General features: G+C 41.3%; 1 protein-coding gene across 1 annotated transcript; it reads left to right on the forward strand.

Moving 5' to 3' along the window:
• Window positions 1–9,310: 9,310 nt before the first annotated feature.
• Window positions 9,311–21,518, forward strand: RNASEL (ribonuclease L). The gene is made up of 7 exons (XM_061634078.1): window positions 9,311–9,585; window positions 10,187–11,911; window positions 15,680–15,771; window positions 16,574–16,776; window positions 17,114–17,249; window positions 17,768–17,916; window positions 20,919–21,518. Exons 2-7 carry the CDS (start codon window positions 10,495–10,497, stop codon window positions 21,055–21,057), a joined length of 2,136 nt encoding a protein of 711 aa, XP_061490062.1. The 5' UTR covers window positions 9,311–9,585; window positions 10,187–10,494; the 3' UTR covers window positions 21,058–21,518.
• Window positions 21,519–22,430: the final 912 nt, after the last annotated feature.

Consider the following 22,430-nt stretch of genomic DNA (forward strand, 5'->3'; position numbering starts at 1 on the left):
TTCCTAATTTAATTTTGTTTATAGCTTCAGATATCTCTCTTGACGTAATAGGGCCATTAATAGCTTGTCTCTGAAAATCTGTAATTTTAGGCAAATTCTGTTTAGATATATACTCTTCTATTTTTTCAGAAGGAATTTCCTGACACTTGTACAATGTTGAATAATATTGATGAAAAATCTTTTTGATTTTTACATTATCTGTCAGCGTCTCATCTCCTTCTTGTATCTTTAAAATAATATTTTTTGACGTTCTTTTCTTAATTTATATGCTAACCATTTCCCAGGTTTATTTGCAAATTCAAAAGTCCTTTGTTTAGCAAAATTTAGTTTCCTTTCAATTTCTCTAACTGTCAACATTGACACTTGTTTCTGTAACATTTTAATTTGATTTACAATAGAAACTTTAGTTGGATTCTTTTTCAATTCTTCCTCTTTTTGTTTTATTTCTTCCAAAATTAATTGCATTTTCTGTTGTTTCTTTTTTTTTAATTCAGAGTTACATTTAATAAAATATCCCCTCATAAATGCCTTACTTGTATCCCAAACGATATTTTCACTTGTTCCTTTATGTAAATTATGTTCAAAAAACTCTTTTAATTTCTTCTTACATTCTTGTACTACTTTGTCATTCTGAAGTAAAGATTCATTTAGTCTCCATCTAAATCCAAGATTTTTTTTTTTTAAAGTTAATATCACAGGATTGTGGTCCGAAAAAGTTTTTGGTAATATATCCATTTTAAAAATATCCTTCGCTAAAATTTTAGACATCCAAATCATATCAATCCTCGAGAATGTTTTGTGTCTTTCTGAAAAATAAGTAAATTCCTTTGCGTTATCGTTTATATATCTCCAGGTATCCACCAATTCTAAATGTTCCATCAGTTCAAAGCAAATCTTCGGTAATTTACCCTGTGTCTCTTTGATATTTTTTTCAGAAAGCCTATCAATTTTTGGTGAGATTACCCCATTCCAATCACCCATGACGCACCAATGATCATATGAAAACTCTGACAATTTTTCCATAAGTCCTGTGTAAAACCTTGTTTTATCTTCATTGGGAGCATAAATACCCACTATCAAAATGTTTGTACCCTGTAAAGTAATTTCAACCCCCACAAATCTACCACTATCATCCAGTAATACCAATTTAGGAAGCAATTGTGGGTTAATGTAAAGAACAACTCCATTTTTTTTTTTTGGTCCAGCTGAAATAAATTCTTCACCCAAATTTTTACAAATCAAATATTTGGAATCTTTCTTCTTAATATGAGTTTCTTGTAAACAAATTATATCCAATTTTAATTTTTTCAAATAATGAAACACTTTCTTTCTCTTCTGCGCCGTGTTGGCTCCATTTATATTCCAAGTTAGATATTTGTAATCCATCTTTAAGCGTGTATTTTAAAATGTGCCTGATGCTCCTTTTAATCCATCATCTTCCTTCCCCTCCTCTGCATATCCTTGTTGACTTTGTTTCCCAGGAATTATATCCATATCTTTGAGTTTATCTTCTTCCATATCTTTTGAAGCTTTTCTCAAGAAGTCCCTTGCTTTTTGAACAGTATTCAATCTATATTTCTGTTGTCTGAATGTAAAGATCACTCCTTCTGGAACATCCCATCTAAATTGAATTTTGCATTGCTTAAGTTTTTCTGTAAGGAAAGCATATTCTTTTCTCTTACGTAGAAGTCTAATAGGAATTTCTTTCATCACCAGTATTTCCTTACCATCAATTTTAAAGGTATTTTTAAAGTGTTGCTGTAATACCATATCTCTGGTTGTCTTCTTTATAAAATGAACAAGCACATCTCTTGGAATTTTTTTCATTGTTGCATATCTGGAATTAATTCTATAAACTTTGTCTATTTCAAATTCCATCCGATCTTCATTCAAATCCAGAAATTTTACTAAAGCATTAACAATTTTATCTCTGATGTCTTCACCTATTTCCTCAGGGATTGCACGGAATCTCAAACAATGCTCTTTATTTCTCATTTCAGTCACAGCCAAATAGTCCAAGTTTTTTTCTAATTCCAGATTTAATATATCTGTTCTATTCTCCAAGATTTGTACCTTTTCTTTAGTATTTTTTGCATCCTCCTTTATTTGCCCAATTGTCCCTTTAATCTCATCCACTTGTGTTTTAATATAGTCTTTTATATCTATCAATTCAGTTTTCATTTCCTGTTTTATAGCATTAATCCCTTCCATTATTTTTTGAAACATATCTGGGGGTATAGCCCCTTCCTGTGGGTCAATAGAACCTCTTCGCTCCTGGGCCCTAGTTGCTTTTTTAGTTGTCATTTTCAAAAGAAGCCTTTAATTTCTGATATTAACCACTGTTCCAAAACCTAGAGGCAGTCTATTTCTTTCTTTTTTTCCTCCACCAACAAAAGAGTTAATATTCCAGGCCTGTTATTATAGTCCAGCCAGCACAACACAGTTCTTATCTACGTCCAAGAATGCAAAACAATCCTGGTTCCCAGTACAGCCAACACCAAGCGATTAGTAACATATACGAACAGCAGATTCGTCCAAAAAAAAATAGTCCAAGGAGAAAAATAGTCCAAAATATATTTCCATCAAATAATAATTACCTCTCATCCGTTTTTAAACTTTAAAGCTCCAAATTCAGGCCAGCTTTTTGTCGTAAAAAAATATATAAGTTGTTTACATTTTCTTTCTTCCTTAATTATATTTAAAAGAGAAAAAGTATGACTCACCCAGGTTTCTCAGTTGCTGATTCGTAAATAAATCCCTTTTATTGTAGTAATTTAAGCCAAATGATAAGATTTAGACAGAAGTAGGCTCGCTGGTTAAGGACGTTTTTTTTAGAAGGAAAAAAAACGCTTCGCTTTATCCCAGTACAGCTTGCATGGAAGTCCTGACTCCGTCTTCAGCCGATCGGCATGCCTTCTTATCTCAGGAATTTCCTGATCAATTCCAGCCGCCGACAGCTCAACGAAGTCTTGTGGAAAATCTGATCGGTTCTCCTATACCTTGGAGAACATTTAAGCCAGTCAAAGTTTCCTTTTAACTGGCTTTTAACCTGAAAATCTTCCTCTGAGGCAGAGATCTCTCAGAGACAGCCACCAGCTGAGCACTCACTTCCGGGAAGTGTACCTGTCATATCCTCTGATTTACCTTTTAAACAATGGCAAAAAGATATTTCTAAATTTGTTTGGCAGGGGAAAAAACCAAGAGTTAAATTTAAATTATTACAAGACGCCAAAGAAAGAGGAGGACTGGGATTATCAAATCTGAGACTTTATTTTGCTGCTTGTTGCTTAGTCTGGATAAAGGAATAGATTGTATTGAGGAACAAAAGATTATTGGATTTAGAGGGTCACAACCTGAAGTGGGGATGGCATGGATATCTATGGTATGATAAAGTAAAAGTTAATGTGGATTTTAATAATCATTTTATAAGATGTCCTTTGTTGAAAATATGGAATAAATATAAAACAAGGTTTTTTTCGAAAATACCACTATGTGTTGCAAGTCAAGAAGCATTTTATAGAAGAGAAATGGCTGGAAAAGAGAAATGGTTAACTTACCAAGAACTATTAGAAAATGTGCATGGAGAATATATAATGAAAGAGAGAGAACAACTAATAAAGGAAGGATATAGTTCTCAATGGTTTGCCTATTTACAATTGTTAGAAAGATACAAAATGGATAAGAAAATGTATGGGTTTGAAATAAATAAATCTGATTTTGAAATAGGTTTGTGTACAAATGATGAATGTATAATTGCAAAAATGTATAAATTTTTATTGAAAATGGACATAGAAGAAGAACAAGTAAAAGAGTGTATGGTCAAGTGGGCAAAAAATATTGGTTATAATATACAAATGGATCAATGGGGAAATATGTGGAAAAAAGGTTTGAAATTTACATTATGCTATAATCTTAAAGAAAATTTTTATAAAATGATGTATCGTTGGTACATGACTCCAGAAAAGTTGTAAAAAATGTATAGTAATGTTTCTAATGTATATTGGAAATGTAAACAACAAGAAGGATCTTTTTATCATATGTGGTGGTCGTGTAAACAGGCAAAATTATTTTGGGCACAGATAGGTAGGATGATGCAAAAATTTTTAAAGATAAATATTCAGTCAAAGCCAAATTTTTTTTTATTGGGTTTTATGGATAAACAAAAGGAAAAGAAATATGGAAGAATAATATTATATATGATTACGGCAGCAAGATTATTATATGCACAAAAGTGGAAAATGGAATCAATACCAACAACGGAAGAATGGCTATTGAAATTAATGGACTTAGTAGAAATGGACAAATTGACATGCCTTCTCAGAGAAAAAACGACAGATACATTTCTTATGGAATGGAAGCCTCTTTTGGACTTTTTGTTGAAAGAAAAAAATGAAATGATGATAATGGGATTTGACGATTAATTAAGATAGACTATGGGAAAAAGTGAATTTCGTATGTTTTAGGGGACAGGTTTGATATATATTATATATTTATAGCTGATCTGTGACAAATCGGAAGTCAAGTTTTTTATTTTTATTTTTGTTGTATTGTTTTTGTTGTTTGATTTGTTTTATGAAAATTTGAATAATAAAAATTATTATTACAAAAAGAGAGAATTACCTGACAAATCATAGAGCCAGGTGGGAGCGGAAAACAGATAAAGCCCCTTATTGGGTACCTTGGGACACATGACTGTACATTGTAAAATCTTATAAAAGACCCTCAATTTGGGGAAGAAGGCAGTCTTAAGAACATAAGAAGAGCCTGCTGGATCAGGCCAGTGGCCCATCTAGTCCAGCATCCTGTTCTCACAGTGGCCAACCAGGTGCCTGGGGGAAGCCCGCAAGCAGGACCCGAGTGCAAGAACACTCTCCCCTCCTGAGGCTTCCAGCAACTGGTTTTCAGAAGCATGCTGCCTCTGACTAGGGTGGCAGAGCACAGCCATCATGGCTAGTAGCCATTGATAGCCCTGTCCTCCATGAATTTGTCTAATCTTCTTTTAAAGCCGTCCAAGCTGGTGGCCATTACTGCATCTTGTGGGAGCAAATTCCATAGTTTAACTATGCGCTGAGTAAAGAAGTACTTCCTTTTGTCTGTCCTGAATCTTCCAACATTCAGCTTCTTTGAATGTCCACGAGTTCTAGTATTATGAGAGAGGGAGAAGAACTTTTCTCTATCCACTTTCTCAATGCCATGCATAATTTTATACATTTCTATCATGTCTCCTCTGACCCGCCTTTTCTCTAAATTAAAAAGCCCCAAATGCTGCAACCTTTCCTCGTAAGGGAGTCGCTCCATCCCCTTGATCATTCTGGTTGCCCTCTTCTGAACCTTTTCCAACTCTATAAGATCCTTTTTGAGATGAGGCGACCAGAACTGTACACAGTATTCCAAATGCGGCCGCACCATAGATTTATACAACGGCATTATGATATCGGCTGTTTTATTTTCAATACCTTTCCTAATTATCGCTAGCATGGAATTTGCCTTTTTCACAGCTGCCGCACACTGGGTCGACATTTTCATCGTGCTGTCCACTACAACCCCGAGGTCTCTCTCCTGGTCGGTCACCGCCAGTTCAGACCCCATGAGCATATATGTGAAATTAAGATTTTTTGCTCCAATATGCATAATTTTACACTTGTTTATATTGAATTGCATTTGCCATTTTTCTGCCCAGTTTGGAGAGGTCTTTTTGGAGCTCTTCGCAATCCCTTTTGGTTTTAACAACCCTGAACAATTTAGTGTCATCAGCAAACTTGGCCACTTCACTGCTCACTCCTAATTCTAGGTCATTAATGAACAAGTTGAAAAGTACAGGTCCCAATACCGATCCTTGAGGGACTCCACTTTCTACAGCCCTCCATTGGGAGAACTGTCCATTTATTCCTACTCTCTGCTTTCTGCTTCCGCCATAGCACATGGTAGCAGGGACTCCTTACAATTGTAAGTATAATAAAAAGCTGTAAGCTTCAACCTGCCTCAGTGTAGTTTCCTGGACAAGGACTCCATTAAGGAAAAAATTCCACAACAACAGCGGTTGTCAATTGCAGAAAGGCCCTGCTCCTACGGTGCTTGTTCCACTTTTACGGCATTTTTCGGGCATCAGGAGCCATTTTAGACAATGTTAGTCAATGCGTTCCGCTTTACGGCAGATTTCGCTTTACAGAGGCAGTCCAGAACGCAACCTGCCGTATGAGCAGGGCCCTGCTGTACTTATGTCCTTTCCCATTGTTGATTCAAAAGTGGGCCCCATTGTAGTCAGTGGTGCTGTCTCCAAAGCAAAGGTGCATAGGAGAGTACCCACAGTTTGAAGTTTTATTTATTGTATTAAATCAAGAAAAGATAGGGCAAATAGGGGGTTCCTTTGATACCTCCCCAGAGTTTTACCTGCCTTGACCTATAAATCTACAAAAAATATATATCTCAGTACTCAAATATGGTCTCCGTGTTTTATTAATGTATTAATTCACAATTAATTGCTTGCCCCTCCAGGACTCTTGTCCCTAGAAGAGTGCCCAGAAATTAGACATCCCCCACACTCTAGGTTTTGATTGCTGCATTCCACTCCTGAGATTTTATAGTAAAACAAAAACAAAACCCAGTTTACCACCTTTGATAAATGACAATAATTATCTGAGCATGTACAGGTCACATTTTAAACTCACTTAACTGACTATTGTGTTTGCTCACTTTCTGTCTTGGGCCAGTCACCAACTCTCAGCCTGTTTCAGTTCCTGTACAGCAGGAGGCATGCCTAAACCTCTTCGCAAAGTTTTCACATTTCACATTTGCCATTTGTGTGTGATTCTGTAATATCAACCCATACTGACTGTGTAGTAATATTTCCAAAAAAATAACTTCTATGGAGTCCCTGATCTCAGAGGAACCCAGCACAGGAGAAATGCAGCCTGGTTGTTAGGAAGAAAGGAAGTACAAAAGGGAGACTAGGAGATATCTTTAGAACTATGGTGATTCCACTAGAAAATGAGCCAGAGACAGGAAAGGAATGTGCAGTAAAGGGGAGGAAAAAACAGCAACTCTTTAGGACCTCAGGGATTCCTGTTCCTTGTTGTCCAAAACAACTCACTCTTCAATCACAGCTCTGATTCCCTCATTGACTAAAAACGCTGAAAGGAGGGAGCAGCCAGACTGTCTCATCTCACAGAAATTGCTTAGAAAGGTGCCTGCACATTTTGCTTTATAACTTTCCTTTTAGGAGGGATAGAGATCTATATAGTCCAGGTCCCCTGCTGGCATGGGTCCTAGTATAATTGCACCAATGGCACCATTATAATCTGGTTTTGGATATAAATCTGATAACTAAATAGAAGCATGGCAAATATTAACAAAGGAATCCCTGATGTGTTGTTTTCTTACCCAATTTCTAAAAAAAATCTGTAATCCACTTCCATTGGTTTTCTGGCTTTCAGCTGCTCGGTCTATGAAAAGTGACCTGCCTTCAAGTCATTTCTGACTTATGGCGACCCTATGAATAGGGTTTTCATGGTATTCAGAGGTGGTTTTATATCTCTGTGTGTGGAGTTATACAAGTAATTATCTGTACAAGCACATGTATTTCTTTGTGTGGACCTCAAAAATATACACAGTTGTGGGTTCTCTATGCAACATATGCCAGAATGCATACCTGTGGCAAATTTATTAAACACATCTCTGACTTTCATTTGCATTTACATCTGTGTGCATGTATTACGGGAGAACCGATTCATGTGCCTTATATTCTTAAGTGTAAAAGCACATGTGGGTTTGTGAAATCAGGCGAGAAAATACCTGGGCTCCTACTGGGAAGAAGGGTGGGATATATATATATATATAAAGTGAACTAAGATAATAGGCCCAGTTAATCTCATCTTAAGTCTTACAAGGATCTCCTTTGCATTCACAGTCAGACGCCCAGATCTACATTTCATATGTACATTCCCCATATTTGAGTATGATTTTATTGACAGAGTAAAATAAATCCAAAAATGTAACAAAGCCCCAAGTGCCTCCCAAAGGATCCCACTGTAGCTATTCTGGACCTGGCAAAACTCATTCTTTGCCCATGTGCAGCTATGCATAACACCTCACCCTCTCCCACAACAGCGTTGGGTGTCATTTGACAGCTCATTTTTCTAATCTCAGTATGAAGTTTGGAGACAATTTGGCTTCTCTGCCTAAAGTTGGGTCCCTGTAACAATTTGATGAGAAACCTTTCCATATAATATGAGTACAGACCTTCCCTGTAGTGCTATCCCTTATTTATTTATATCCCACTCCTCTTCCAAGCTCTCTCAAGGAGGTGTACATTGTTCTCCCTACCCTCTGTTATCCTCACAACAGCCCTGTGAAGTAGGCTAGACGAAGTGGTAATGACTGGACCAAGGTCCCCAAATTTTGTGTGTATACCACTTTGCAAACCAGTGGTGGGAACACGTTGGATGCAGAGTATACAGAAGGGTGTACACAGCCTAAGACTCATCACTGCACCACAGTGGCTCTCCCCTACTGTATTAATACTTTGCATTTATATTACACTCTGAAAATTCTCTACTACAGTAATCTTTACAACAGCTCTGGAAGGCAGTGGTAGGAAAACCCAAATCTTTCCCATCGTTGTTATTATGTATTAACTGTTGAGTATCAACTGGAGGCATTCAAGTGGCAGCTGGACAGCCACCTGTTGGGGGAGGCTTTGGTTTGGATTCCTGCGCTGAGCAGGGGGTTGAGGCCCCTTTCAGCTCTACAGTTCTACGATTCTATGACTCCAACTCCCGCCGGCTTCAGGCAGCGTGGCTAATAGTCAGGGAAGATGGGAGCCATCGTTCCACAATCGTTCCGCAAGGCCACAGCTTCCCCAGCCTTGTCCTAAGGCTCGGGACAAAACACACACACAAGAGCCAAATAAGGAACGAGCATGTTCAATCGGCACAGAATGCTGAGTGGGGTTTTTTGGAGGGGGGTCTCAGAAAACATCGGGGGCGCAACGGAGTAGAATCCTAAACATTTCGTTGCGAGTCCCACCTACTCAGCATAAGATACCCAGCACTCATCATCATAATGGGCACATTAGCTGGGTGGGGGCAGGGGGGCAGCTTTCTTTCTGCGACAAACGATCGAGCTGGAGGGAAATCCGATATCCAAGGCGACAGAAACACTACCTCGAACAAAAAAAACCTGCCTCCTCTGAAACAAATGTGTATCAGCGGCGCATTTACTGTGTGGCAAAAATGACAATCCGGGGCGGCTTGAGATTTCCTTCCTTCTTGCCGCCACACCAAGCGGTTCCGGTTCCAGCTGTTTCTTTGACCCGCCTGAGAAAGAAAATGAAAGGACAAACTCACACGCGTCGACGCCCAATCCCTTCCTCCTCCTCCTCCTCCTCCTCTAACCCTCATTTCCGTCACCACCTCTGATTTAGCAGCATTTGACTCTCGGGTTTAGGACAAACGGCGCGATTCTTTCCTCTCTCGCTCCCTCCTTCCTCCGATCCGCATCTCTTTACCTGAACCTCTTCGCCCGCTGTCGCGCTTCCGACTACAGACGTCAGAAGTAACGCAAAGGAGACGAAACGTTCGCTTGATGGTAAGTGATGTCAAGCCAGGAAGAAGGGCGGGTGGGTAGGTAAGTAGGTCGGTAGGGGGCTGGAGGGAGCAGTTCAAAGCACGCAGAGTTCAGGCAGGAACGGAGGGCACCCAGGGCTTTCTTGGACATCAGACGAAAGCCTTGCAAGCAGAGAAAGGGAGAGGATTTTGAGTGAAGGTTTTGTGAGGGAGACCAAAGTGTTTGGAACGTTTCAGGAATATAGGATCTGAAAGCAGTGTGGAAGACAGAACAGGAGGAGTAAATAGGGACGACTACACGTTGGCACCGTTTTTCTGGAAGAGTTTGTATGCCTTTAACAGTTGCACAACAGGCAGATATTCAAATGGTGGACTGTAGCCACAACTACTTGGGCTGCACAACATTGGGCCTGGGGGGCTGTAACTGACAGTTTGGGTTAGCAGCAGGGCAGGGGCAGGCACTCCTGGGGGCTTGGGCCACTGGCAACTGCCCCACCATGCCACTCTTATTGCTTCTGAGCAGGGCATTTCCATTTCCCTATCCTGGTAGTAGCTATTGATAGATGCAGTCTTCATTCATTTTTCATGTATCAACTAAGCATGGTGTTTTCTCTGATACACAGATGGAATGCATATGGAGAAGGAAGGCTGTGAGCCCTTAATATGCATCCTTGTGACCAAGGCACTAACTTTTATCTACTTAGCACCTTTGTTATTTGAGCCTTCACCATCCAAAACATGTGAATCCAGAGATGGTGTATCTTGCATCGAGCCCTGTGGCCCCATAACTCCATGTGCAAATAGCTCTTCCATTAATTCAAAAGGTTGATGTCACCGTGGCTGTTGATTTTGTTTTAAACTGGAAATATATTCCTAGAAGCCAGTGTAATCAGAATCTCTGGAAGAGGCGTCAGAATCCTACAAAAAAGAAATGGCTGCTGATAACGAAATTAGCTTTCAGCTAAATAGTGCAGTGAGAAGAGGATCGATTGAGACTGTCCGACGGCTGATGGAAGAAGGTGCCAATATCAATTCAAAGGTGAATGATGGCTGGACAGCTCTCCATAGCGCTGTACAAAACGATGAAGAGGAGATTGCCCGCCTTCTGCTGGACAAAGGAGCTGATCCACTGGCTAGGAAGGATAACAAAGCTACTCCTTTTATTCTAGCAGGAATAACAGGCAACGTGGAGCTTTTAAAGCTCTTTCTTCAGATGGGGTCAGACATCAATGAGCATGATTTCAATGGCTTCACGGCATTCATGGAGGCTGCTCGGTATGGGCGAGAGGAGGCCCTGAAGTTTCTGTACGAGAGCAAGGCAGATGTTAACTTGGGCAGAGTAGTTGATGAGGAGAAAAAGTCCTTGAATAAAGGGGGGGAAACAGCCCTGATGGATGCGGCCAGGTGCGGCCACCTCTCTGTTGTCAAAGCCCTAGTTGAAGAGATGAATGCTGGCGTGAACATCTGTGACAATTGGGAGAGGAATGCATTAGTCCATGCTCTATCAGTGACTAAAAATGACCAGGCCCAAGACAAAGAGGCAGTTGCCCTTTTCCTCTTAAAACACGGAGCTGATGTGAACAAGAGAGATGAAGTTGGGAAAACTACTCTCATCCTGGCAGCTGAAAGGCAAAGCCAAGATGTGGTGAGGGCTATATTGGGGGAAAATGAAGTTGACGTGAATGACGCTGACAGAAACGACATAACAGCATTGATGGCAGCAGTGAAGAAGGAAAATTATGAAATAGCACAGATACTGTGTGAAAAGGGAGCAAGAACAGACATTGGGGACCTCATTGAGATCGCCAGTAGGACTTACAACAACAAAATGATAAAGCTTCTTCACCAATACAGACCGTTGGCTAGTCCAAGGCAGCCAGAGATACAGTGGAGCTCCTCTAGCAGACGCTGGCAGTCCAAGCTCCAGGATCTCCGCGGAAAGTATCGTCCTATGATTGGAAAACTCAAGATCTTCATGCTCCCAGATTTCAGGATTCAGAGAAGCTCCCACGGAGGCGTCTACCTAGGATTCTACAATGAAGAAGAGGTGGCTGTGAAGATATTCCCCACTAGTGCAGAAAATGCTGAGCGAGAGAAAACCTGCCTTGAGAAATGCCGTATCAGCAATCATCTGGTGAAGTTCTGTGGGTGGGAAGAACAGAAGTCCTGTCTCTACTTGTGCCTCTCTCTGTGTGAGAAAAACCTTGAGGAGTACTTCAGAACACCAGAGATTAAGAATGCAACTATTAAAAATAAAGACATTCTTGAAACAATATTTCAGGCAGTGAAGGAAATGCACTCATTTGGATTTGGACATCAGGATCTGCACCCAAGTAACATTTTGATAGGTTTGTGTTCCCTTGTATATGGCAATCTGTCAGATGGAACCCAACCCATTTTTTATTTGTAAGCTGCCCTGAGTTCCAGCTTTGGAAAAAGGGCGGGGTAAAAATAAAGATTAATAATAATAATAATAATTTACCCCGCTGTAGCTCAGTTGAATTTTATGGGATAAATATGGAGCAGCAGTTATCAATATTATGGGGTAAACTAGGGATGGGTAACCTGCGGCCCCCCAGATCTTGTTCGACCAACTCCCATCATCTCTGAACAGTGGCCATGTTGTCTGGGGTTGATGGGAGCTGTATTCCACAACATCTGGAGGGCCACACGTTCCTCATCCGTGGTGTAAGCATCAGTTCATATCAGCATTCCATGTTCCACATCATAAACTGCTAGTATTCCCTCAGACCCTGTGGCAAACATGTGTGGCTTCACTTCTCAGCAAGAGAGGGCCTTGAACTGAATGCTGGCCTAGCACTTACATTCCCTTGTTATAGTCAAATTATGAGTCTATCAGAGTCAGCATGACACAGCAAATTGACTTGCCACAGCTGAACCATGTAGCAAGTGCTTGAATACAGCCATTTACCAAGTGGTGGCGTAGTGGTTAGAGTGCTGGACTACGACCTGGGAGACCAGGGTTCGAATCCCCACACAGCCATGAAGCTCACTGGGTGACCTTGGGCCAGTCACTGCCTCTCAGCCTCAGAAGAAGGCAATGGTAAACCCCCTCTGAATACTGCTTACCATGAAAACCTTATTCATAGGGTCACCATAAGTCGGGATCGACTTGAAGGCAGTTCATATATATATGACTTACCATAGTCAGGGCCGGATTATCCATTAAACTTTGTAGGCTGAAGCCTAGGGGCCAGGAGCTCTTGGGGGCCCATGGGGCACTGGTCTGAGGGCCCCCTGGAGCTACAGGAAGCCCTCCGCTCTCCTTCCGCGATCCACGGAAGCATCTGCGGACCGCCATCCCCCCGCTTTACCTACCTTTCCGTTGTTTTTTGTGGCGTGCAGATTTGCCATCAATAAAGATGGCAGCCGCGGTTTCCTTAAGGGGCTGAAGCCTCTGCTGCCATCTTGGCTGATCGCACGCATGCGTGCTACACGTGCTCGTTGCTGCCATCAACAAAGATGGTGGCAGAGAGTTCAGCTCCTTAGGGAAACCTCGGCTGTCATCTTGATTGATGGCAAACCTGCGCACGCTGCAAAAGAACAAGGGAAAGGTAGGTGAAGCGTGGGGATAGGGGGCCTGAAACACCAATCAGCCTAGGGGCCCTCCTCAGCTTAATCCGGCCCTGACCATAGTGTGCACATAACCAACTAGTTAGCCAGTCATCTGTCAGGTTCCAGGCATTCAGCTCCAAGAGCAAGCAGGTAGGCAGCATAGAGGGACATCTTAGCAGCAAGTCATCTACAAACTGAAGAACAACAGCAGACCTGGGAGATTTATTGCAGGGAGTGATATGGGATTGACTCTCTGATGTCATCCGGCCCCAGACGATTCTATGCTGTGCTGATAATGCCCCAGTTTTGGCAGTCTGCATTTCCCTCTTCTAACCAGCAGTCCTACTAGAGCAAGAAAGGAGGGACTCTAGCTCAGGAATAGAACACGTGCTTTGAATGCAAAAAGTCCCATGTTCAATCCCCAGTATCTCCATGTAGGGTTGGGAAAGTTGTTTGTCTGACACTTTGGAGAACCACTGCCAGTCTGAGTGTAGCCACTGCTGAGTTCAATGGACCAATGGCCTCACTTGGCATAAGGCAGCTTCCGGTGTTTCTAGCGAGTGCTCTGCTGAAAAGGCTCACAGTTCAATCCCTATGGAATCTGAGGCCATCATCCCACTAAGTCTTGATAACATTTTTACAACACCCAAATCCCCACTGTAGCAATGTGACCACGCTCCCCTTCCAATTCTCCCCATTGCTTATTGGTATGTCTTACCCTTCAAACAGCTTAGTGGTTTCTCCTCTGCGTTATAGTCCCACAACAAACCTGGAATGTAGGGCTAGGCTGATGGATGGGTAGGAAAACAGGACGCTGCCTTATACTGAGTCAGGCCATTGGTCCATCTACCTCACTGCTGCCTGCACTGTCTGGCAGCAACTCTCCAGGATTTCAGACAAGAGGTCTCTCCCAGTCCTACCTAGAAACGCCGGGGATTGAACCTGGGGCCATCTGCACGCAAAGCAGATGCTCTACTGCTGAGCTACAGCCCTTCCTGTGCAGTGGTTAAGGTGTTGGACTACAACCTGGGAGACCAGAGTTCGAATCCCCATATAGCCATGAAGCTCACTGGGTGACCTTGGGCCACTCAGCCTCATGGAAACCCTATTCATAGGGTCGTCATAAGTCGGAATCGACTTGAAGGCAGTACATTTACATTTTTATATGGTACTAAGGTTGTGATGATTAATGAAGGAAGGAGTGATACTTCGCTCTTTAGAGTGAATCGACACATTCAACTGTCTACACATTCAGACAGTAAAGCCAGTCCTGTTGGCTTCTATTTACATCAGGAGTGGCTAACTTTTTTAGGACTGATTGCAGTTCCCTATATCTAAGCAGGACTGGTTCGGAAAGTGCCTGATGTGATTGTGTGGTGAAGATTTATTTTTTTGAGATACTACTGTGCTGCCTCATAATGGAGATTCATCAAACATTTAAAAAATATAATATCAAAACAATAAAATCCAAATACAACATAAACACAAACAGTGGCAAAAATAAAACCAAAAATCAATACTATAGAAATGTTCACAGCAGAGGCATATCTTTAAACATCAAAGTGCCAAATTCTCAAAAATTGACAGCAACCTCTAAAGCCCCTATAAAGCCTGGGAAAATGAACAGGTCTTTTTACAAAGTAGGCACACGAGTCTTTCTGAGGAGGAAATTCTACAACTGGGCTTAACAATTGAGAAGGCCTTCTCCCTAGTATCCTCCCCCCCAAAAAAATCTCATTAGGCAGGGGTATGCAGAGAACAGCCTCAGGAGTTAACTTCACGTTTCAAGTAGATAATATGTAAGAAGAGGTGATCCTTCAGATAGGCTGGTCCCCAAACCATTTAGGGCTTTAAAGATTAAAACCAGCACTTTGAATTGGGTCCAGGCTGAGTTCTTTTTCTGTTAAAGTTAGACTCCTCACTCTCTACTTTAGGGAGGACCTGTGAAGAGCAAAGTTGCCTGCCCCCATATCATCTAGTTTGGCCCACAGAGTCTGGTCATTAGGATGTGTGCTACAATGAGTTCAGCAGGTCATCCAAATCCTAAACTGTGTTTAATCTTGCTATGTTTAGTGAAAACAAGCCAGCTTTATACACTATGGTTTGTCTGAGTTATTCCCATTAAGCATAGCTAAGATTAAGTGCAACATGTCTGAATTTGGACAGCATTGTGGTTAATAAAAAACCTTCCAAACTCTTCCTGGATGTGCTAGAGGAGTGGGGGTGGTGGGATACACAGGCTCAAAGCTTATACAAACTCATTCTCGGAGCCCTAAACTATGGCTTAGTGTTATGTCCAAACCAGGCCACTGGGTATACTACATAAATGTGAAAAAATAAGTTGGTGCGAGAACTGAATCACTTGTTAAATGAGAAATCAGCACACACTATTGAGGGTATTCTCAAAAATGTGACAACAAAATGGCTGCTCTTTCTGAATCCTGAAAATTGGAATTATTTGCCCTTTCCCCCCCAAAGCATTCATACACATAGAAGTAAAGACAGTTCTGATTTATTTGTCTTTTTTATTATTTTGCTAGATGTCACTGGTAAGATTTTTCTAGCAGATTTTGACAAGAGCAGAAAAATAAATGATGGTGAAAAAGATGTTATAATCACAGAAGATCTACAGGTAAATAGCTGTCCTCTATAGTATGTCTCTCTAGGCTTTTCTGTCTGCAGATTGATTATCCCCCATGACTGAGGCAAAGTATTGTGTGTGTGTACAATATATATTTTATTTTTAATAATAACATATGGTTGTATCCAATGGTATTCCTACTCAGAGTATGCTTATTTAAATTAATGGGTCTGACTAATGTGTTTCCTCTGAGTATAATTTAGTTGAATGCAACTCATGATTATTATTTCAAAGAACAAGAATAAACCGATACCAGTAAGAAAGGATATTACTAGTTCTGACCCTAGGAATTCTTTCTTGTAACAGTGTCATAAAATCGTTTTAATTTCCTGAATAACCCTGGCAGATTGGAGAGTAGCCAACCTGTCCAATCCTGTGTTTCTAAAGACCAGATTTGATTTCAGTTATGATGGTGCTGGTGGGGAAACCAGATCAAGACCAAAGTGGTGGATAGGGGTGTGCGTCCATTCCTCTAGTGTTTGGTGAAAATCACCCATCCCAGCTGCCTTTTGTCCTATGGGGCAAGACATACAGATGTTGAACAAGCTATAATTCTTTTCTCCAACATTCTAGGTAGATTTCTATGTGCAAGGGTATTTTTTTATATATAGAAACATTTTGTCATGTAATTCTCACACTTGCAGATTGAACTGAAACAGTCCCAACACAGGTTTTTATCATTTCAGTGAGAACTAAGCCCAGGCATGTAGGATAAAAATACGAGTCCACTCTAGTTGCTCTGGCATAAAATTTTGTGTTCCGAAGATGTATAACCATGTCTTCTCATGTGTAGGCTCTCAGAAATCTAGTTCTATATGTTGCAATGAGGGGCAAAATCTGCTTTGGAGACTTGCCTGCCCAGTGTCCAGAGGATGTAGCTGATCATAAAGAAATTGAAGACCTCAGAGCAGGTTTGGAATCTCCTGATGAAAACATACCAGTCAGTGAACAACTGGGACAGCTGATCTACCATCCTTATTTCTGGAACAAACAGACGTACGTATTAAATAAATATGGGAACTTTAGCAACTGCCCATTCATCATTCCATCTTCCTCAGCTTGATTGCCCTATTCTTACCACAGTAGCTGTGGAAGCGGCAGCTTTGCAAGTAGAGCAGGAATGACATTTTGGGGAAATGTAATCCATCCATTTCAATCTTTGAAATCTGAGTTTTCCCTTCAGAATTGAACTTCAGAATTTGATTACTCTGGAGTCCTTTAGATGTCTTGGATACCAATTTCTTAGAGAATCTCATGCGCTTTTTAGCATTGCCTAAAATCTAACTAATGCTCAAGAAGAATTGTTGTTCCTACAATTGCCTTCTGTTTGCAGGAAATACAGGGTCTTAAGAGATGTTGGGAATGAGAGTGATATAAAGACACGCAACACTATGAATCATAACAGCACTAGTAAAATTTTGAAGGCTTTGAATCGTGAGGAGAATCCTTTCAAGGACTGGAAAGGAAGGGTGAGATATCAACAGTTCAAAGTGTAATAGGAAATCTTTCCTGAAACCGCCATTTTAAACCATCAGTTATGCTGATCTGAACACCCAAATTTGGCCTCCTTTCTTTTGGTTCATTACTTGCTCACAGGCATGATGGTTACCTATGCTTATAGCAAGCAGCTAAGGTCTGATTCACCTGTTTACTATATGCATCTTTGGTCCACTTTCAAGAGGGCTCATGCCCTCCAGCTTATCCCTGCATGATCAGCTCAATATTTGTAACTTGCTTCTGGGCAGCTACTCTTTTGGTCTGACCCTGCAAGGCCATTCTTACATACAACCATGCAATATATGGAAACTATTTCATTGCATTAACTGATACGGTGTACCTTTTCTTTGTGCCATTCTGTCCAATATAGAATATCTATGTTGTTTTTGTGTCTTGGAATCTGCCAGCTTGCAGGTGAGCATGGACACGCTATTGGGGTCCTTAATACCCATTCCTCACAAGTAATTACAGCAATATGAGTCTTTTTCAGATTGACAAGGACGTGCTGGACTGTATGGTTCGTCCCTTTCATGACCAGGGCAAGAAGAAAAAAAATGAGAGAAGTTATGAAAACTGTGTGACAGATTTACTGAAGCTGATCAGGAATATGGGAGAGCACTTCAATGAGAAGGATGAGATGTGAGTGAGAGTTTATTTCTCTAGATTTGCAGTTGTCCCTGGCCTTCTGCAAAGGATTAACTGACTGGCTAACTCTGCACCTTGTTCATCCTGTTGCAGAAAGTAGCATGCAAATCTTGACTAGATAATAAAGTCTTTGAAAAGGCCACCCAGTGGTCAAGCACAGTGTTACACCTCGTCTACCTGCCCCAAGGGCTAAACTGGATGTGACATAAAGTATCTCCTACTAGCCTTTATCTTCTACTTTGGGGGCTCCACATTGGATTGACAGGTGGAAAGGGGGTCTTAATACTTTTCCTGTGAGCTGTGTTCTGATCAAAACTACACAGCCCCCCAAGCTGCTTTTTCCCATTTGTGAGAGAAAAGACACTAGGTTCCACGCCTTCTCTCTTAGCTAGCGTGGGCTCCTCCAGACAACCTTTTTTATTCAGCATTCATCCAGAGTTGCTTGCACAATGCTTACATAGTGGTTAAACTTCATCTGGTCTTTCTTGAGCATTTATTCTCATTTTGTTTACAGAGTGGTTCTATGACAATGAGCTTTCACCCTACAGACTTCCTGATTTGCTTGTGTCTTCCTCTTAGTCATCCGATACTTTTCAGGACTTTTCCCTGTCACTTTCCTAACTGCAAAAAGTCAGATGTGCTTTTCTAAGTAGATTTGTTGTACTAAGGTGACAGAGCACTTTAATCCACTTTAATTCTGCAAACCTCAAGTTCTGGTTATGTCCCTGAATCCCTCCTGCAAAATACTAACAGTCTGGAGACCACCTGCATGATTTTGTTTGGAAAAACAGCTTTTTAGACACACAATCCCTGCCACTGCGATGATCAAATTTGGAACCTACAATGGTGAGCCAAATAAAGACTTGTCAACCCACTGTCCATCTCTTTGGCTATGGAAGCAGAGAGTAGGGCATCCTATGCAATTTTAAAAAGGATAGGAGGAAAATGCCAAAGACCCCAGACCTAGACAGCAATCTTGTGGCCAGTTATGAGTATTTAAACATTACTAAAACCAGAAGGATGTAAGCAGCAGAGTTGGGTTAAAACCCTTTAAAAGGGGGGGGTTAATAGCGATCCTGGCTCTATGGCTGATGCCCTTCTGTTTTTAGCAATATTTATATGTTCATAATTGTGTCACTTATAGTTCTCCTCTGTTTGGCGCTGGTTAGGCCTCATCTTGAGTACTCTGTCCAGTTCTGGACACCGCACTTTAAGGATGCAGACAAACTGGAACAGGTTCAGAGGAGGGCAACAAGGAGGATCAGGGGACTGGAAACAAAGCCCTATGAGGAGAGACTGAAAGAACTGGGCATGTTTAGCCCTGAGAAGACTGAGGGGAAATATGATAGCCCTCTTCAAGTACTTGGAAAGGTTGTCCCACAGAGGGGGGGCAGGATCTCTTCTTGATCATCCCAGAGTGTAGGACATGGAATAATGGGCTCAAGTTACAGGAAGCCAGATTTCAACTGAACATCAGGAAAAACTTTGTTAGAGTGGTACAACAATGGAACCAATGACCTAGGGTGGTAGTGGGCTCTCCAACACTGGAGGCATTCAAGAGGCAGCTGGACAGCCACCTGTCAGGTATACTTTAATTTGGGGTTGGACTCGATGGCCTTATAGGCCCCTTCCAACTCTACTATTCTATGATTCCTTCTAAAAGCTTGAAGTAACTAGCCAGGCAGAGCTTCCTAAGAAAGGAGATGCACAGATAAGTTTACAAGTAGGGCATAAAGGGGAAAAAAACATCCTATTATTTGTTCTCCAGAAACTGGTACTAAGGTATAGTGCTTCTGAATATTAAGGTTCCATGTACCTGTCATAGATAGCTGCTGATAGACCTATCCTTCATGAATTTTTCTAAATCTTTTTTAGAAAGCCCTCTAAACCAGCAACCATAACTGCAAATGATTGCAAATTATGTACATTATGTGTTATATCAGAAAGCACCAACTTTTGGTTGTCCTGAATGTCCAATCCATTCAACTGAATAGCTGAATTCTAGTATTATGAGTGTGTGAGAAAGTTATTTCCATCCAGTTTCTTTCACACCATATCTAAATTTATAAACCACTATCATATGTCTCCTTAGTAGTCTTACTTTTTTTCAAAATAGGATGACCAGATGCAAAAGGGGACAGGGCTCCTGCACCTCCCTCACCTCACAAAGAATACTGCAGAGCTGGAAAAGGTTCAGCAAAAAGGCAACCAGAATGATCAAGGGGGTGGAGTAACTGCCCTGTAAGGAAAGGTTACAACATTTGGGGCTTCTTAGTTCAGAGAAAAGGCGAGTAAAGAGGTGACATGACAGAAGTGTATAAAATTATGCATGGCATGGGAAAAGTAGATAAAGAAAAGTTTGTCTCCCTTTCTCATAACACTAGAAGGACATCCAATGAAGTTGAATGTTGGAAGATTCAGGGCAGACAAAAGAAAGTCCTTCACACAGCTCTCAGTTACTATGGAATTTGCTCCCACAAGAGGCAGTGATGGCCACCAACTTCAATGGTTTTAAAAGGATTAGACAAATTCATGGAGGATAAGGCTATCAATGGCTACTAGCCATTTTGGCTATGCTCTGCATACATGGTTGTAGGCAGCGTGCTTCTGAATACCAGTTGCTGAAAACCACAGGAGGGAGAGTGCTCTTGCACTCAGGTCCTGCTTGTGGGCTTCCCATGGGCATCTGGTTGGCCGTTGTGAGAACAGGATGCTGGGCTGGATGGGTCACTGGCCAGGTTCAGTAGGCTGTTATTATGTTCTTCTATAGCTGCATACAACAGGGAATTTCGGCAGCTGTAGCTTCCTGTAATCTGATGTTAGAAGAATGCACCATAAGCACAAAGGAGAGGGTTTGGGAATTAGCCTTCCCATTCTAAATATGATCCTGACAGTGATGCAATACATCTATGGCTTGCATACTTTTTGTATTGAAAGCTGACTGTTGTTCACCTACATACTTGTCATAAAAATATTAATATTTTCTTCCATTTCAGGGTGCGGGAGATAATCAAGGAGCCAGCAGACTATTTTCTGAACCTCTTCCCAAATTTAACAATTTATGTCTACCGAAGTTTGCATAATATACAATATGATAAACATTTTCCAAATGCGCAGAATCCTTCTCAGCTGTAACAGGGACCACTGGACATAAATTCTTCATGAGAGTTTTCTTCTGTCTTAGGGTATGAGAGATAATTAAATGACCCCTTTTCCAGAATTAACCATTTCCATCTACCAGAGTTTGTGCAGCACAGTATGATATATATTTTCTGAATGCTCAGAAACTTTCTCGGTTGTAATGGAAATCAGCAGCAGTTGACTCTTGCACATGACTCTTCTGTCTTTTGTCAGTTTGTCTCCCTTCTACTAAGATGCTGGATGAAATAAGAAAATTTCACTATGCTTAATATAAAGAGACAGAAAGAAAGGATGCAGCTGGCAGAAAGGATCTTTAGTTGAAGTTTGTGGGTGCCCGCTTTCTTGCTTGAAATGGAGTCCTTCTGTTACCTACCAGCTAAACACCAAGCCATGTTTTGAATAATCTCTGAATTTTACACTGTATCTGTAGAAAGAGAAAATAAATATTTTGTTTACGTTCTGCAGTTCTTTGATCTTGGATCATGTAACAAATGCAAACTGCAGTCAATGTATAGCAGTTCTCCTTAGCTTGCTTGCCAGAAATGTAACTACTTCAAATCTTCATGCATTTGTGTTCTCCGTGAGTGTTAACAAAGCTGCATCACTAATGTAATATAGAACTTCAAGTCAGATACTGACAATGTCAAATGCAATGTACAGTGGTGGACTCAGATTCTTGATGATATACCTGTGCTGATTTGATTTGATTTGAATATTTCTACCCCGCCTTCCGGCCAAAAGGCCCTCAAGGCGACTTACAAAAGAGCACCCGTATAAAAACACACCAATAAAACAATAATATATCAATAAAACATCAATAATACATAAATAAAACAATAAACAAATACATTTCAAAGTTAACACAAACTACCTCCCCCCCACTTTGGCAAAATAGGTATTATAGGCATTGGGCTACTTTGCAAGGCTAGCCACACTCTCTCAGTCATAGTCCTATCCCCATAGTTCTGGGAGTGGCGCGGCCCTCTCAGCCTACGGAAGCCGGGGCTCCCGCTTACGATGGCGGTGGGATGGCAGTTCTGGCCCTGGAGCCGCCAGTTCGCCTTGCGAGAGTCCCAAAGGTGGAGTCCAATTGGGGGGGGGGGAGGAAAAGCGAGAAACCGCCGGAGGCCTTTCCTCGCTGCAGCCTTCCTGCGTCCATTTCTCCTTCTTGGTGCTGGAGACGCTGCCACCTTCCGCTTGCTCCACGCACTTATTGAGCTTCTTCTGGCCGGGCCCGACTCTTGCCGAAGGACTCCAGGTGATGGGGACGCCACTGTCTCCCTTGCAGGCTTCCTTGCTTTCGATTTTGATAAGCAGGTGCTTGGGGGAGATGTACTTGATGGCAGCAGCGTCGGGCGGGGTGGCGG

The sequence above is a fragment of the Rhineura floridana genome, chromosome 6, assembly GCF_030035675.1.
Source record: "Rhineura floridana isolate rRhiFlo1 chromosome 6, rRhiFlo1.hap2, whole genome shotgun sequence".
NCBI lineage: Eukaryota > Metazoa > Chordata > Lepidosauria > Squamata > Rhineuridae > Rhineura > Rhineura floridana.